Below are 17,684 nucleotides of genomic sequence, written 5' to 3'. Positions count from 1 at the left end.
CTCACTCCCAAGAAAAATGCACATATACGTACAGCATTTTAAATTCAGTTTCAGGGGGATCAGGGATCCCTTGAAGACCTCAAATTAAGAAACCTTGATCCCCATGGCTTTGATTACTATTTATATGCAGGTGACTATGATCTTGCCCGTTTCTCACCCAGAACTTAACACACTATCTAGCAGCCCTTTTGTGATATGACTGAGACTAACAGTTAATACTTCAACCATATAAATTTATATCCATCCTCCAGTCTTGATGAAGGCACGAGGCCTTTTGTTTGAGCATAAGTCTGCTGCAGCATTCGTTATTTCCAGCTTCAATTGTTTAAAGTGGAGTGAGTATTTGAACCTAATAGTGTACCAGTATACATACAAACTCCTTCTAGATTTATATAATTTCCACTCCTCCCAGTCTTTTATCGTGGTCTTGCCCACACCTAATTCTACAGCATTGTCTTAATGACTCATCTTTATCAAATCGAAATGCAGTATAAACACAGACAAGATGCTTGGCATTCAGCTAAAGTAAAAATCATAGCCCATTCAGTAGGATTAGGGAAGGAGTTTGAGCTGAGCCATGAGGATGAGTTCATAAGTATACTTCATCGAGGCAATAATTTAGGCACTAAAACAGCAAAATTCTTTGTACAGTGACCTTCATGATATTTCCCCCACAGCACCTCAGTCTACCTCAACTACGACGTTAGCCTCCACCACAACGAGGACAGTAGCCGACACCACCAGAGCCCCTGGGACCACCGTCCGCAGCCCCGCCTACCAGAACCACAGCACAGAGACACCAAGCCTGGCAGCAGCGGTCCCAAGCTCAGTTAGTGTTCCCAGGGCTCCCAGCATCAGCCCGTCTACCCCACGCCCTGCAACCAGCAACCACTCCCAGCACTGTAAGGAAATGAGTTCTGCCTTCTTTCATGACACGGGCGGGTCCTATAGGGAAGCCAGGAAGGGGGGATCTGTGGGAAGAAGTGGTCATACCAGAGCTAAATATTGGCTGTCTACAAGGAGGAAGCAGCGGGAGGAAGAGTGCCAACCCGCAATTTAGGAGTCACAGGTGCTCCTACCTTACAGAGGGTCTTGAGAGAAGCTACTTCCTATCTCTGAGCCTCAGTTTCCTCACCTACAAAGTAGGATAATAATAACCCTTCCCCTACCTGCTTCGCAAGGTTGCCATGAGAGACAGAGGCATCCGTGTGAACAGAAGTGCTCACGCACACAGCCTCTGCTGACTCTGATAGTGTGTCTGTGTCACACGTTACTGACGTGGATGAGGGAGCATCCCTCAGATTTGGAAGCTTCAAGTGCCCTGGTCTCAGTTCTCAGCACTCTCGGTAGGTTCCCCATATAGTAATATCCATAACTATGGTCTGTTAGTGCCTGTCTGCAAACCCTGGGATGAAAATAATTAAGTTCACCACTTATTAAATCATCGGGAGCATTAATTGTCACTGCTAGAAATGGTCTATCTCATTAACCAGCAAATACCTTTTAAATTGAGTTACCTGCTAGGGGGAGTTCATTTAAGAGAATAAACTATCTTTTAAATTTTTTCCCATATGTGCATGGCCCAGAAACTAAGCAGCGTGGTAGCACCTTAACAATCAGGCCCATCTTGCCAATAGGAGCTGGATTTTCAGAGTTGAGCGCTTACCCCGAAGTTCGGAGAGGCAGGTGGGTCACGTGTGAAGTCCAGTTCCTTTCACTTGGGCCGAACCTCCGACCAGGGGGTCTCCCCACTGGCTTCATCACGCTCTAGGCTTTAATATCACTGTCCTGTGTTTGCTTGGGACCCGGAGGGAGAGGAGAACGGCATTTCCACAGTAAACTTTGTAAGCAGTGCAGCTCTTTTCTCCCCTTAATAATTAGGTTCCCTTGGAGTAACTTGGAGAAACAGACACACTGAGAGGATAGCATTTGGGCTGTTGCCGGGAGACAATCATCTCCTCTCTTGGAGCAAATGATAGCTCCTCTTCACACCTCAGAGGGCTGTCATGAGGATCCAAGGGAAAACTGCTTTTTAAACTAAAAAGTTCTGTACACATGTTATAATGAAGATGAGTGTAAGAGAATGAAAAAGATGGCACAACCTACTTTTAAAAATATATAGTACAATTTCCAAGCACTTTTCAGTTTAGAAAGTGCTTTTATCTACCCTATTCAGGCCTCACAACAACCCCTACCCCACTCCCTGGCCTCTCTGAACTAGGCAAGGCTGTGCCAGGCACTGTGCTACATAAGCATTTTACATGAATTATCTCATTTAATCTTCACAATATCCCTAGGAAGTAGGTGTATAATTATCCCCATTTTAAAGATAAAGAAATATAATATTTATAATATATAACAACTTGCCCAAGGTCACAGAAGTAGTAAGTAGTAGAGCCAGGATTTGAACCCTAGAAGTCTGACCCAGGAGCCTGTGCTCTGGATTCCACTATGCTATACTGTGTCTCATTTTAATTACTCATTAAAAATAAACTGATGATGCAGATGGACAGATAGACCACCAGAAATAAGAGAGACAAAACAACAGATACTGGCTGAAAAAGGCAATTGCCCCAGGTAGTCAGCAGCATAAAGACCTAAGGGCTCAGCCCCGAGCTTCCTACCACCCAAATACTGTGGAAAGGGTAAAGGATTTAGGTCACAAATCCTGGGTTTGAATCCCAGCTCTGCCACTTCTCTGTGAGTCCCCAAAACCCCAAGAAGACTCAGTTTCCTCATCTGTGAAATGGAGATGACCTCTGTCCTGATAAGATCTGGAAAGACTAAATTATTAAGCAGTAGCCAGGATCATCATTTTGGGACGGGGGCAAGAAGCAGTTGGGTCGTTTTTACTGCTTGAGGCCAGCAAGGACCTGGGACTCACAGTGATGGAGCATCGTTCTGCAAATGTTTGTGTTTTCCAGATGGGAATGAAAGTGGCAAGATGGGCTCAACAGTCACTGCTGCTGTCATTGGGATCATTGTGCCTATGGGTGAGTGTGGCCCCAAGTCACTGGTGAGAAAAGAGAGACCCTGCCCAGGGTCTGGGTAAAAGCACTAGAAGAATAGAGCACTTAGCACACGGACCTCTCTCATTGACTTTTTCTGCCCTGGCTGCCTTCCTGCTCACCTCCCAGTCCTGATTTAGTTTGGTTTCTTAGCTTGGCACACAAGGCTCTTCAGGACCTGGCCCCAGACAACTATCCACGTATTTCCCCCACTACCCCTCGCTGATACTCTACACACCAGCCATGTGAAGCCAAACTGTAGGCTCCATGGGGACAGGTCTGGTGTGTCTCTTGCTCGCCACTCTCCCCAGCTCCTAGCAGTGTCTGGCACATGGGAGGAAATAAAGTATTTGTCAAATTAATGAGTAGAAAAAACATACATTTAAAAAAATTCGTAGAGCTGCTTGCCATTCCTTTAATAGATCGTGCTATCTTGCTTTCTTTCTGTTTCGTTTTCAACAAACGTTTATCAAGCAGCTATGATGTACCAGATTCTGTGATAAGGGGAGGGAAGGTGATTAAAAATAAGTAAGACATGGTTCTTGTCCTCCAAAAGTTTATAGACTTGTTGGAGAGACACACATAACACAGATAATTTGATACTGACATGGTAAGTCCTAAAATGAAGCCATATGCAGTTCAGTAGAAGTGCAGAGGAGGCACTTACCTTGGAATTGGGAGAGGAGGGAAGCGGACAGGGGAGGGTTCCTAGTGGAAAAGTTATTTGAGCCAAATCAGCCAAGTGAAGAAGGATCAAGAGCAACCCAAGCAAGTGAAGACAGCATGGGTAAAGCCAGGAATGGGAAATGGCACGGGAGGGCGGGAGTGGGGTGGATTTGGAATATGGCCAGAATATAACATTTGGTTAAACCTCACAGAGAGCCATGTGGGCTGATTCATTCTCTCTTACCCTGATATTCACTTAGTATCCTGCACATCCTATCTCTCATACCAGTCTCTTCTCTTGGTCGGATCTTTGAATTGCGATTGTCCATTCATCGGTTTATCTCCCTTACTTGCCCATGTGTAGTACCTCAAGGATAAGGACTTGGCCCTTTTATCCTAAGAATCCCCAATATGGTGGTGAGTTAGCGAGTGAATGTTTTAAAAACTTCAACACCATCCAAGGGACTGTGCGAGGTGCCAAGGATCCAGGGAAGAAAAAGATAAAAGACTTTAAGAGCTTTCACTTTTTAAGCAGACCTAATCATAAAAAAGGTGATACAAGAGAGGTGTTACGACATATTATAAGGCGCTATAACAGAGACCCGATGCTCTGTGGAGGAGAGGGAGTGGCACTTCTAAAGAAGGTGGCATTTGAATTGGCCTTGAAAGGCTTTATTAGTAAAGATGATGGTGAGACTATTCCAGGCTCATTTTGAGTAGAGTGGAAAATACTCAGCCTTGTTTAGTGAAAGAGAAATCAGCTCCTCTCCTGCCATACTCTGCTCCATAGAAGGGCATGTGTATGCTGTTTCCCTGATGTAACTGCCCTAATAGAATCATTATTTTAAATTTCTGCTAATCTGAGGGGTGAAAGATGAATATTCTTTCCCTGATATTTCCCTGGGAGGCAGAGTATCTTTTCACAAGCGTATTGGCCATTTACATTTCATCCTTTATGAATTGCCTATTCACAGTCTTTTCTTATTTTTCTATTGGTTCCTTGTCTTATTCTTACTTATTTGTAGAAATATTTATACATAATTAATGTTAAACCTTTGTAAAATATGTTACAAATCATTTCTCCCATCCTGCCACTTGATTTTTAAAATCTGTTTATGGTCTCTTTTGCCATGCATAAATTAAAAATTTTTAAGTATCAGATCTGTTAATATCCTACATTATGACTTCTGGGCTTTGTGTCTTGCTTAGGAAGGTCTGCCTCATTCTAAATTATTAAAATATCTCTCTGTATATTTTTCTACTATTTTAAGCATTTTTTAGTATTCAATTATTAATCCATTTGGAATTTAGAATGCAGCAAGAGGTAGAGATTTAAGTATTTTTTTCTACATGCTTGTCTAGTTTTCACAAGACCATTATTGAATAGTCCATCTTTTCCTTCTGACTTGAATTGTCATCTTTATTGTAAACTATATGCCTATACATACTTTGATCTGCTTTTAGGCTGTTTATTCTCCACCAATTCCTATATACTATTCCTATACACTCGAAACACAACTTTATGATATATTTTAATGTCTAATAGGGTATTATTATTCTTGGAACATTTTCTTAGCTATTTTTATTCAATTTCTCTTCTAAGTGAACTTTAGAATCATCTTGTTAATTCTATAAAACTTATGATGGAATCTTATGCCTTGGGTATATAAATTGATGTGGAGAGAATTTACATTTTTACAACATTGAACCTTCCCATCGAGGAACATGACATATCTCTCTATTTATTTGAGCCTTCTTTTATGGCCTTCAGTAGAATTGTATAGGTCACATAGGACTTGCACATTCCTTACTGGGTTATCCCAAGTATTATAGTTTTTTGTTGGGCTATTACGAATGTGTTCTTATTCCATCCATTTTCTAATTGGTTATTGCTGATTAATAAGAAAGCTATTGATTTTTTATGTTGATTCTTGATGAACTAAAATCATTTCTAATAGTTTTTCATATGCTTTTCTAAGATTTTCCAAGCATACAATATCTGTTAATGACAGTTTGATTTCTCCCTTTCCCATGTGTGCCCTTCAATTCTTTATTCGGTCTTACTGCATAGCTAGATCTCTGGGACAACAAATTCTAGCAGCGATAACAGGCCTCCTTGCCCTGTTCTTATCTTTATGTATATCAGTTATTATTGATTATTATAATCTTACCAAAGTATTGTAGAAACCCCCTCTATAGCATCCTGGATAGCTATCACCCAGCCTCCACTTGAATGCTCAGGGTGACTGCTTACTATCTTGTGAAGCTGCTTGCCCCATTTTCTCGCGGCTCTATCTGAGAAATTCCTTCTTTACTCATTAATATATCCATTGATTTAAACTCAGAGCCTGTGTTTCCCTGCTGTGTCCCCTTCTAGAGATGCTCCTCTTCTTGCAGAGCCCCAGCTTTGGAAAGAAGCACCCCACCCCACCCTCCACCCTCCAATTTGGGGAGAGAATGGTTTCTTAGAGAAATCCAGGGAAGTAGCAGTATTAGGGCAAGAGTGTGGTGAAGAAATTCACTCACTCACTCAGCATGTTACTGAGCACCTACTCGCTACTGGGCACTGGGCACAGTGAGAGAAAGAAGGCACGGTCCTTGCCTTCAAAGAGCTCAGTCTAGTTGGGGGTACACATATATAAAGTACAACACTGTAGTCTGGGAACACACATGAGGGAACAACTGACTGTACCATGAGAGGTTGAGAAAGACTTCACATTTGAGCTGGATCTTGAAGGATGAGTAGTTAATGAACGAAGAGCTAGAAGAAGGGCTTCCCAGCAGCAGAAAAAGAATATGCAGAAACAGAGCCTGGGAACAAGGGGCAGTCAAGTTGGAGAGGTGGCGAGAAATGCACTGATGTCTGGGCAATGGGCTGGAGCCTGCTGGAGATCCACTGTAACGTGTCTCTTCCTCCAGTGGTTATAGCCCTGCTGTGCATGAGTGGCTACCTGATCTGGAGAAACTGGAAGCGGAAGAACACCAAAAGCATGAATTTCGACAACCCTGTATACAGGAAAACGACAGAAGAAGAGGATGAGGATGAGCTCCACATAGGGAGGGCTGCTCAGATTGGCCATGTCTATCCAGCAGTAAGTGTTCCTTGCTGGAAGAATTCCTTCCTTCCTTTCCTCCCTCCTTCCTTCCCTCCCTTCCTCCCTTCTTTCCCTCCCTCCCTCCCTCCTTCCCTCCTTCAGACATTTATCAAGAACCTACCATGTGCCAGGCACTGTTCTAGGCCCTGGGGACACAGGAATGCTGGGGTAGGTGGTTGGGATAGAAGGGTATCAGGACCACCTTGTACCTAGAGGCTCTCCTGGAGTAAAGAGGCCTGTCTTTGTGCTGAATACATTTTCAGAACCTTTGGCCTAGAAAGGCAACTGTGGCCATTCAGTTCAAATGCATTCACTTCAGTGAACAATGTATACCAGTTATGTGCCAAGTACCACATAAGATACCAAGTGTTCAAAAGTAAAGAAGGGATGTACTTGCTCCCAGGGAGCTGGTGGGGGAGTTAGAGAGTCACTGGCTATTGAACAGCTGTGTGCTGAGTGCCATGGTGGAAGCTCAAGGGTCCCCTCTTCTAGGAAGCTTTCCCTGGTTTCTCTGTTCTCTCACCACCTCTCTCCATCACAGCACCTGTCACACTATAGTCTACTTGTCTTTTTACTCATTGGTCTCCCCGCTAGACCGTGAGCTCCTTGAGGGCAGGATTGTCTGAATAATGTTTCCCTGGTGCCTAGCACAGCATATTTGGCTCCCAGTAAGTATTTGTTGAACCAATGCTATGGAAACATCAACAAAGGTGACAGAAGAACTGTGTCCTTGGAAGATTCATAGCAGTCTTCCACGTAGAGAAGGAGGAAAGTGGCATTCCAGAAAGAAGCATGTGCAAAGGCTGAGAGGCACGACAGGGCGTGGCTTGTTGGGGGATCAAGGACCACAGAGTGGCTGGAGCAGATGTCATGGTTGTATAGCAGAGTCGGGGCTGGGTGTGACCTCATAGGTCATCCAGTCCATCCCCCTGTCAGGCGATCAGCAGCTTTGATCACCCACTGTGGGCAGAGCCCTGTCTTGGGGAGACCAGAGAAATGGAAGACCCAGCCCCTGCCCTCAAGGAGCTTTTTGTCTTGCCGGGGGAACCAAGGTCACAGCTGCACCAACTCCCGAAGAACCCTCTTTCCGAGCTGCCTGTCGTCAAGTGCAAGGTAGGGCAGTGCCACTCTGAGTCTGAGGGGCTGATGAGTGAGGGCATGAACCAGGCAGGTGCAGTCAATCCTAGAAGGCTTTCTGGTTCTAGAAGGCTGCAAACTGTGAGCTGGGTGTCGGGGCAAAGGAAAGATGGGTTAGTTGCAGACCAAGGAAATGGCATGTGGAAGAAATGACTGAGTACGGGTTAGGACAGACAGAATTGCCGCTGAAGCTAATTGTTCATGAAGGGGAGACGTGGGAAATGAGGTCGAGCAAGTGAGGAGGGTTAGCAGATGGCCTTGAGGATCCTTAACCTTGGTCAATCCAAGCAGACAGTTGCTTAACCAGTTTTTAAAGAACAGAGGGGGCACAGTGGAAGAAATGTTGAGCTTGGAGTGGAGATGACTCCCAGTTTCACTATTCCACAGCTCTGTGATCTCAGTCCCTTCTTTCTGATTACTTTTATTTGTAAAATGGGAATAATAACCCCCACTCTCTCTGCTGCCTAAGTTTATAAAGTTCAAGTGAGATAGCACATGTGAGAGTGCTTTGTGAGTTAGAAAGCACTCTGCACATGTAAAGTGTCATTGTTTCCAGAGAAGGAAACAACCACTCAGGAGGAGCTCTTCCGGATGAATCTAAGGCCTGAAGAATAAGCTCCTGCCAACTGCAGAGAAATAGAGTAGGAGAGTGAGAAAATTGACATTTAGTAAGAACCTACTGTGTATCAGACACTACTCAGTGTTTTACATGTATTTTCTTGTTTAGTCTTTACAGGAACCTATATACTTGATATTATTAGCCCATTTTGCAGATGAGGAAACTGAGACTCAGAGAAATTGAATAACTTACCTAGGATCACAACTAGGAAGTGCTAAAACCAGGATTCAAACTCCTATCTGTATGTACACAAAAGCCCTTCTCAGGTAGCTCCACCGTCACTGCTGGGACCTGACTTTGGCCTAGAGATCTATCTTGAGGAGAGTGGGAGGGTCACAGACTAGAAAAAGATAGTCTAGTGGAGCAAGGCCGTGACATTCATGCAAAACCACAAATAATCCAAAGATGATTTGAAAGGCAGTGGAGTTACTTTTTATTGTTTATAGAATGTTCAGAGATGGAAAATGCTAGTCTGGTTCTATCTTATGCTGGTGAGGTTGCTTTAGAATACTCTGGACGCCATGTGTGTTAGGTACTACATTAAGCACTCTACATACATAATCCCATTTGATTTCCCAACAACCCTATGAGGTAGGTCCTATTATTACTCCCATTTAACATGATGAAACCGAGGCTCAGAGAGGTGAAGTGGTTAGCTCAAATTCGTATAGCTATGAGAAAGATCTTGAAACAATGGGGTCTATCCAAGGAGGGTATCCAGGAAATGGAAGAGTGGGACACAGCATTATATCAGGACCAGGTGGGGGAAGCTAGATGTGTAGCCTGGAGAAGAAAACACTCAGAAGGAAGGGAAGGGACCACAAACACTGAAAATTTCAAGGGTTGTCTGTGTAGAACTCTCTGAGTCTAAGAGAATCAAGGAACATCGGAAGATATAAAGGAGCAAATTTCATGACAATATAGGAAAGAATTTAAGTCCACTGTCCGCAATGGAATAGACTGGCTCAAGGGTTAGTGGGCTTACCATCTAGTGGTCAGCCATTTGTGGCAGAGGGAAGTCTAGTATCTAATGACTAGAAAGTTGGGGTGAGGGAAAGAGGGATTAAACTTAATTGATCTCCACTGCCTTCCAATTCTGTATAATTAGTTGGGAGGGGTGCAGCCAATTACCTTCCTGATTGTGATTAGCATGCTAGAGACAAGTAGCTAATGGCCTGGGATTAAACATTTGCCAAAGCTAACCCACTGAAGTTGAGCAAACCTAAAATCCTGTAAGGGAGGATGGAGAAAGTTTGGATCTCTGCAGCCCTCCTCTTTACAGAGGCAGAACAAAATAATGAAAAATATTTCTGGATTCATACAGATCTGGGTTCAAATTGAGTTCACCCGCTTGCTATATGATCCAGGACAAATGCTGTTTAAGCTCGTTGAGTCTCAGTTTTCTCATCTGTAAAATAAATATGACAAACCTGTCTTCTGAGGTAGCTTGAAGAATATGTGAGCTACTGCCTATAAAGTAATAGAATTTCTGGTATCTTGTGATCCAATAAATAGCTCCAATGAGTCTAATGATGATTTCTTTGCTCTGTCTCCCCCAGCGAGTGGCATTAAGCCTTGAAGATGATGGACTGCCCTGAGGATGGGACCACTCCCTTCGTGCCTCATGGAATTCAGTCCCATGCACTACACCCTGGATGGTGTATGCCTGGATGGAAGGGTTTCTGTACATGAGTCTGTGTGTCTGTGTGTGTGTGTGCGTGTGTAATTTTTTTTAATTTATATTGCGGAAAGGTAACCACAAAGTTATGATGAACTGCAAACATCCAAAGGATGTGAGAGTTTTTATATGTATAATGTTTTATACACTTTTTAACTGGTTGCACTACCCATGAGGAATTCATGGAATAGCTACTGCTGAGTGACTAACATGATGTACATAACCAAATGGGGCCGATGGTACAGTAGCTTACTCACCATTTAAAAATTATATTTACAGAGGGTATTTGGTTTTGGGGGGCTTTTTTAGGTTTCAGAGTTTTGTTTTTTTGTAAATAGAATGATTATGCTTTGTGGCTATCCATCATCATAAGTAAAAAAAAGAAAACACTTCAAATCCCTCTCCCATTTAGATTATTTATTAACATATCTCAAAAGTAAGATTAGTTCTATAAGTAATTTAGAGAGGTGAGAGTATTTATTTTGGGTATGATTGGCCTACCACCTGGACTCTGTGTGCATTTATGTTTATGTGTGTATGTGAGTGAGAAAGAAAAATCTGTAGAGAAGAGGCACACCTATGGCTGTTGTTCAGATACATAATGATAAATATATTTTAAAACAGTCCACAAGAAGGGTTATCTGTAGTTTTCAGAGAAGCCTTTGGAAATTTGGACCAGAAAAGAGATACCATGGTTTGTGCAAACATGCAGTGGGGAGAGGTAGATCTTTTCTGCCTCTGGCTGTTCCTGGGATTCCAATCAGTCAGGAAAAGCCCCTCAGCTCACCCGTGGCTACTGTGGTTCTTACCTGGGCTTTCTCTTCTGTGGCTAAAGCCAGTGTACAGACTTCACACAGTACCCAAAGTTGCCGCGAGCGCAGGTGAGAACATGCCTGAACCTCGGCTACTCCTTGTTTTAAAGTTCAGCATCTCAAGTAACTTCATTTTCCTTTAGGACACTTGGGTTGAATTCACTGTTTCCTCTGAAGCACACTGAGGGTGCCATCCTTACTTATAGAGAGCTAAATGGAGAAGTTTCTTGAACAGCCCAAGTTTACTGTTGGGACTGGCTCAGGCACTGACCTCTGAGTATGCTATGGGTTGAGGATAAGGATGGAGGAATAGGTTTTGTTACATCTCTACTTCTCCCTTCCCCTTACTCTCTACCATTTCCTTTAGGTGGAGAAAACAAGTTAAAGTGATACATAGGTTTGTTACCATCGTGTGTTCACATAGATGAAACTAATATTTGGCTTAAATTAGAAAAAGTGGCCAAACCTAAAGTCCTGTTTGAGGGGGAAACGGCGTACACAATACTACAGTATATTGGATATATATGTTCACACAGGGATTTGGTTTACTGCTTTGTAAATAAAAGGAGAAACTCTGGGTATATGTATAGATTTTTTTCTCATTGTGGACACTTACTTTGCTTTTCCTGGGCCTTGGGGGAGGCAGGGAGAAGTGCACTTTTCTTTTTGTGGGGTCTACCATTGAAAAGATAATCCTACAGTCCCAGAAGGAATTCAGTCCCCGTTGGCTCTTATCCAAGGTGTGGTCTTAACTCTGCTGTTCTGCCACTTAACTCCCACTGGACAACCAGGGATAATGTGTGACATGGAAGTGTTTGGTTTAAATAGGAGCAGAGGACATGTATCTAACCTTAACATACCTGGAACTTGACACTTTTAAGCAAATTCCTCCCCTTCTACTCCCCAGCTGCCCCCAACTCTGTGAAGCTTGGATGTCTCACCAGCTTGATACCCTCTGAATTTCCAGGCAGACGTTCTGGGGTTCTGTCACCCTGTTCCTAGGACCTTTCTCTACATCACTCATGGTCTCCTGTCTTCTGAGAAAATAACTGTATTCTGGAGCCTGGGCACTAAGCTTTGCATAAGCAAGCAGTTTCTTCATGATATACCTGTGTTGATAGTCCTGAAACATTCATTGAGAGGGTACATGCAATTGACCTTGAATGAACAAAACCAAACAGAATTTTAAGAACAGGTGGCCAACTCCTACAGAGCTTAATCACTTACTACTATTCTTTCAAGAATGGAAAGTAAAATTATTTTTGACTGAAGAAAAATCATGAAAGTGAAAAACACTGAAATTTACACAAAACAAGCAACTTTTTCTGTAACCTGCCTCCAAAGAAATAGAATTTCCTGGGGAAATGATAAGAGTGACTAATGCAGTTTCTAAACTTTTAGTCAGATCCTGTCCTTCACAGAAAAAAATAATGAATAGGGTCAGTGATTCAGCCTGAGATCTCAAAATGATGATGAAACACAACTTTCTAAGAGACATCCATGTTTCCTGAATATGCTACAACTGCAGTTTGGAAGAGGCAGTTACGGAAGCAACCTACAAAAAACTGTGGACTACTCATGTGTTGGATGGCAGTAAATAAGATGAAATCTGAGGAGTCAGGTTCATCCTTCTCTATTCTTGGATGCATTTTGAGGTACAGTTGCACTTCTGTTGCCTTTTGCCCCTGCGTCATCATATACCTACAGCCAATAATGGATCACAGAGTCATTGGACTATAGAGCTGGAAGGAAGCTTAGAGATAAGGCCTGAAGGGCAGAAAATTTATCAGACATTTTTTTATGTGTGTAAAAGAAACTAGTCCCAGCCCTTTTCCTCGCTTTCCTTTTCCAGGAGACTACTTTGGGCTGCCCGAACATTGTATCAAACCTGCTACCTATCTTATGGCCTATCTTTCTGGTGGAATTTTGAAAGCACTGGCAGAAATATTCTTCCAGAAATGGGGAAAACTAAAATTTTATTTATTTACTCTTGATAGCATGATTACATATAAAACAGATTGAGGTAAACTGTAACCTCAGAATGAGATCGTATTTAAATGTATAGCAATAAGTACTTTTCATCCCTCCAGTTCTGTGTGATTGCAATATGTATATTCATCCACTGAAACCATTTGCTAGGTACCAAGTAAGTGCCAGGTACTGCAGATGTACAGGTCAGTCAAATGCTTTCTGTCCTGACAGAACTCACAGTAGCAATTAGAGGAAGACATGTGGAAACAAAAAAAAAAGGAATAGATATTTTTTGGGGTACTATTAGTTTACAAAGGTGTAAGAATGGGGTCAAGAAAGGCATTGTAGGAAAAGTGGCCCTAAGCTAAGTCTTAGAAATTAAGTAGGGGTGTCCAGGCTGCTTCAGGCAGAGGACACACTGAGCTAAGACACAGAAGCATGAAACAGCATGGGGATCTTAAGAAACTGCATGTAATTACTTGTAATGAGCAAAAGGCTCAAGGGAGACTTAGCAAGAAATGAGGCTGGATGGAAAGACAGGTTCAATGTAAGCACTTTATAGAATACTTCTATTTAATTTCTGATTCAATTAATGAAACATTTCTTGGTCATTTACTGTGTGTGTATAAGGCACCAAGTGCATCATGGAAAATTGATCAGAATGTGTTGCCAGCACTTTGCAGACATGACAGTCTTCACTCTCAAGCTTTCCTGTGGCCAAAGGGAAACAGTGACTGCTTTTCACATATTTGAGTTGAAGTTTTTTGATACGGTCAATGAAGACTGATAGAAGGGCAGTGGGATTTTCACAGAAGGATTCCATGTTGTCAAGAGCCTCTGGGATTTTCTCAACGGTGAAAAAGAAAACTGGAAATTTTGAAGACGTGGGGTCTGCAGAGCGGACCCCAAGCACTGTCCAGTCGGGTGCTAGGGGGAATGGGGAGAGAGCACAGGAATGTGAGCCTCTCTACACCACTCCCTCACTCCTGCTATACACTCATCATTTCACAAAATATAAATGAGTTATCAGTTAAATGCTTCAGAGTAAATAATTTCTTTTCCCAGCAATGCATGAAGATAGAGTATCAGAATCTTCTCACACTATTTTTAGGGTATTGGGGATTTTCAGGATATGGAGAACTTAGAGGTGGAGGAATTACAGCTTCAAATTTTCAGTTAATATAAGAAATCAGGAAGCTTTGTTCATTCAGGCTATGCACCATGTGCATAGTCAAGAATCAGCAGAAATCCTCTGCATTTGCAAACACTTTGTGCTATAAAAAGTAATTTTAAAAAGCCACCTGTATATGTATATATATATTTAAAGACATGAAGGTTTTGATACTTTTTTACAAAAATTACAACAGAAAACAAATATCTGTACAAACCATGTGTTTTAAAATAGCATTTTGTTCTATACAAGCTGTTGTTGATGTGGGGTGAGCTCCTGGTTTGCAAACTCCATCACATTGTACACAAATGAACATTCCTTGTTTGTCTTCCTCCGAACACCCCCAAGTGACCATATTTGATGTAACAGGCATGTTAGAATGTTGGGTCACACTAACCATTTATGCTTTTTTGTCTTGTCCTTCTGAGTTCCGTTAGCTTCTGTACTCAGTCCCCTTTGCAGTCTGGTTTCTCTTCCAGAGGCAAAGGGTGGTGTGCTGCATCTCACTAGTTGTACCAACATCATCTTGGTGAACTAAAAACCAAATGTGGACATTTGTAAAATCAGTGCACTGTTTCTAGAGAGAGATTAAATTCATTTTTTTAAAATCTGAAAGTACTGTCATGCTTTAATGAGGGGGGGAGTGAATGATATTGTGAGATAAAGACTATCAATATTATAATTCCCATTTTAGAGGTGAGAAATATGAGTGAAGAAACTGCCCAGAGTCAATAGTTATGTTTAGTGCCCCCAAAGTACGTGTAGCACATGTGGTGTTCTCTGCCTCGATTTTCCTTTTCTGCCTCTTCATCTGGCTAACTCCTATTTGTCCTTGAGTGCTCTCCTTAGGAAGCCTTCTCTAGTCTCTCAGACTCAGACCTAACTCATAGGGTTAGGTAATTCTGTGCTTCCACAACAAATTTTTCCATTTGTATCCCAATATTTTCGCTCTGCCTCTAACTCCCATGCCAATGAGGTTGCTTTTACCAAGGTCACCCAGGACTTCCTTGATTATAAACCTTGTATATATTTTCAGTCCTTATCTTCCTTGACCTGGAAGCAGTATGTAACACTGTTGGCACTCCTGTCTTGAAATACTTATTTTGGCTTACATTGACACCATACTCCTGGTTTTTCCCCTACCTCTCTGGCTACATCTTAATCTCCTTGCCTATGAGTTTCATACTTCTAATCTTTCCATTTTCCAATCCAGTCTACAACCAACCAGAGTGATCTTTCTAGAATGCATTAGGTCATGTCACCACCACCTCTTTCCACTTTCCTGCCTAAAGCCCTTCATCCATTTTCCTTCCATTTAAATCCAGTCGCCTTGGGTTTTAGCCCAAACTCCTTAATATGGGTTGTAAGGCCCTTCATGATTTGTCTTCTACCCCTTCTCCAACCTCATTATTATATTCACAATCTTATTCTGTATTCTAACCACACAGTTCTGGGCCTTCTGTCTGGAACATTTTCTTCAGGAAGACTTCCCTTAGACCCCCTAGACTGGATTAGGAGCTACTCCATGTGTTTCCATAGTATTCTGTGCTTCCCCTATTTGTAAATTTTATCCCTACATTATAATTGCTTGTATGTTCCTTGATTGCCTCCTCTGTAAGCTCTATAAAGGTATGTCTTGTTCACCACTGTATTCCCAGCACATGACACATAGTAGATGCTCAGTAAATTATGCTAACTTCAGGCACATCAGACACATAGACCATGCTTTTTCAGCTATACTATGTGGCCTCATACCCCAAAACCTGAAATCACCTTACAGCCTGATTGGAGTCGGGTGTCCTTTAAATTTTCTCAGCACTTTTGATATTTGCCATATCTGCAGATGCCCAGATTCATCAATTACGTTATAATTTTTTATAATTTCACTCTTGGAAAATAACCTTATGGTAATTACCCAATGTCTCTAAATACTTAACTCCAACTACCACCTCAAGAGTGTCATGAGGATTCGAAGAACAAGCACTTGTAAACAGACTCAGCCTAGGGGTTGACATTTATTAGGTGCCTAATACACAGTGGATCCCTTCTCTTTTTTATACAAGTCCCTTGTTACCACCCACATCCACTGGTTTTTGTTAAATAAGATGCCTTATAGTAATTTACAGTTTACAAAGCATTTTCCAATTTCCAAGACATTGTTTCTTATCCTTACAACAGTTCTGCCAGATGTATAACATTATTATGCTCATTTTAAAGATAAGAAACCTGAGGTCCAAAAAATTCAATCAGTTCACCTTTGGTCACAGTGAATCACTGTCACACAAGGGATTATTTTAATACAAATCTCCAGTGACTTTTCCCCCCCATCACACCCACTCTACACTCTGCTACCAATTCTTTTTCAGGGAAAAAAGTAGTAATGGCAAGACTGGGAATGAGAATCAGAGACCACTAGCCCAAATACAGAACAGTGTAGTTAACAGGCGCCAAGAATGATGCCATTTTGGCATTGTCTCTAGATCCAACTCCATTTTCCCCTCTGGCTGGAACTTAGATGAACTACAGCCGGCTTCTACTAATTAGGAGTTTTGTTGCCCTTGGCCTAAGCAAGGAGGAAAATTTTTCCATAGCCAGAAAGCCTTCACAGAGGTCAACCACTTTGGCCTGAAAAGACAAGAGCCTCTCGGGCAGTAATTCTCAATCCTGACTCAACCGGGGAGCTCTGCAAAACAAAACAAAACAAAACAAAACGATACCGACACACAGGTCCACTGTAGATTTTGGTTGAATTGGTTTGGGGTAGGGCCCAAGCACCAGTATTTTTTTAGGTGCTCCAAGGCGATCCGATTGCGCAGGCCGGGCTGAGAATCACTGCTGGGTAGGCTGTGCTGGGGAGTGGGAGATCAAATATTCAACTTAAGTCCTATTCACAGCACCTCATCTAGAGACCCGTGAGGTAGAAAGGGAAAGGAAGAAATAAAAGGTAGAAAGAGAGAAAATGGGGGATAAGTGCGGCCGAGTTAGCTGCAGGGAAATGAAAAGCTCCACTGTGGATTCAGGGAAAGCGTCGCTGAGAAGGATTTCTAGAACTCATCCTTAAACAGGCAGAGTTCAGTCGGAGCCTACGTTAGACGCATTCACCGTGGTGCGCTGCGTTCTCCCTTGAGGTCTCCCTTTAACCCTATCTTACTGATGAGACGACCTAGGTCCAGAGACGGTGAAGGGCCTTTTCCGACTCACACAGTCGGGTGTCCCAAATGGAGGTGGAGCCTGGGGGGACGCAGGATTCCGGGTGTTAAGCCCGAGTTCAGGCAACGCGGCCTCCAGACCCCCGCCCCCCGCCGCGGGGCCCAGAAGTCCACGGACGGCTTCCGCCCTCAAGCCCAGGAGAAGGCAGGTCGACCAGCCTCAGGCCCTTCACGCCTCGAGCTGAGCCGGCAAGGCTGCACAGACCCCGCCTCCGGGGGAATGGAGCTTCATTCGGCCGGGAGGGGCGCAGCCGCCTTGTCCCACCTCCGGGTGGACGGGGTAGGAATGGGGTCTCTCCGCTACAGGCCGTGCCGTTG

At 42.8% G+C, this 17,684-nt stretch overlaps 1 protein-coding gene and 1 long non-coding RNA gene across 15 annotated transcripts in view; one reads left to right on the top strand and one right to left on the bottom strand.

Annotated features, from left to right (window-relative positions):
* LRP8 (LDL receptor related protein 8) overlaps window positions 1–14,668 on the top strand; it is an 81,064-nt gene extending 66,396 nt beyond the window's left edge. For 7 of the 12 annotated variants that reach the window (XM_059922767.1, XM_059922795.1, XM_059922761.1 and 4 more), the window contains 5 exons: window positions 678–902; window positions 2,925–2,993; window positions 6,594–6,766; window positions 7,706–7,882; window positions 10,085–14,668. In XM_059922767.1, coding sequence (XP_059778750.1) covers window positions 678–902; window positions 2,925–2,993; window positions 6,594–6,766; window positions 7,706–7,882; window positions 10,085–10,123 — 683 coding nt within the window. In that variant the 3' untranslated portion in view covers window positions 10,124–14,668. The remainder of the gene's footprint in view (window positions 1–677; window positions 903–2,924; window positions 2,994–6,593; window positions 6,767–7,705; window positions 7,883–10,084) is intronic. The other 5 variants (XM_059922804.1, XM_059922756.1, XM_059922737.1 and 2 more) reach the window with 2 other exon arrangements.
* On the bottom strand, window positions 12,975–17,681 carry LOC132365904 (uncharacterized). 3 transcript variants are annotated; one of them, XR_009503301.1, is made up of 3 exons: window positions 16,875–17,681; window positions 14,555–14,691; window positions 12,975–13,913 (listed from the first exon to the last, which is right to left on the bottom strand). It is a non-coding gene; the product is annotated as an uncharacterized LOC132365904 (long non-coding RNA). The 3 variants fall into 3 exon arrangements; XR_009503302.1 differs by having other exon boundaries at window positions 17,260–17,681; XR_009503300.1 differs by having other exon boundaries at window positions 17,359–17,681.
* Between the last annotated feature and the right edge of the window lie 3 nt (window positions 17,682–17,684).

Source organism: Balaenoptera ricei, chromosome 1 (genome assembly GCF_028023285.1).
Source record: "Balaenoptera ricei isolate mBalRic1 chromosome 1, mBalRic1.hap2, whole genome shotgun sequence".
NCBI lineage: Eukaryota > Metazoa > Chordata > Mammalia > Artiodactyla > Balaenopteridae > Balaenoptera > Balaenoptera ricei.
Note: the sequence above shows the minus strand (reverse complement) of the source record. Positions and strands in the feature narration are given on the sequence as shown.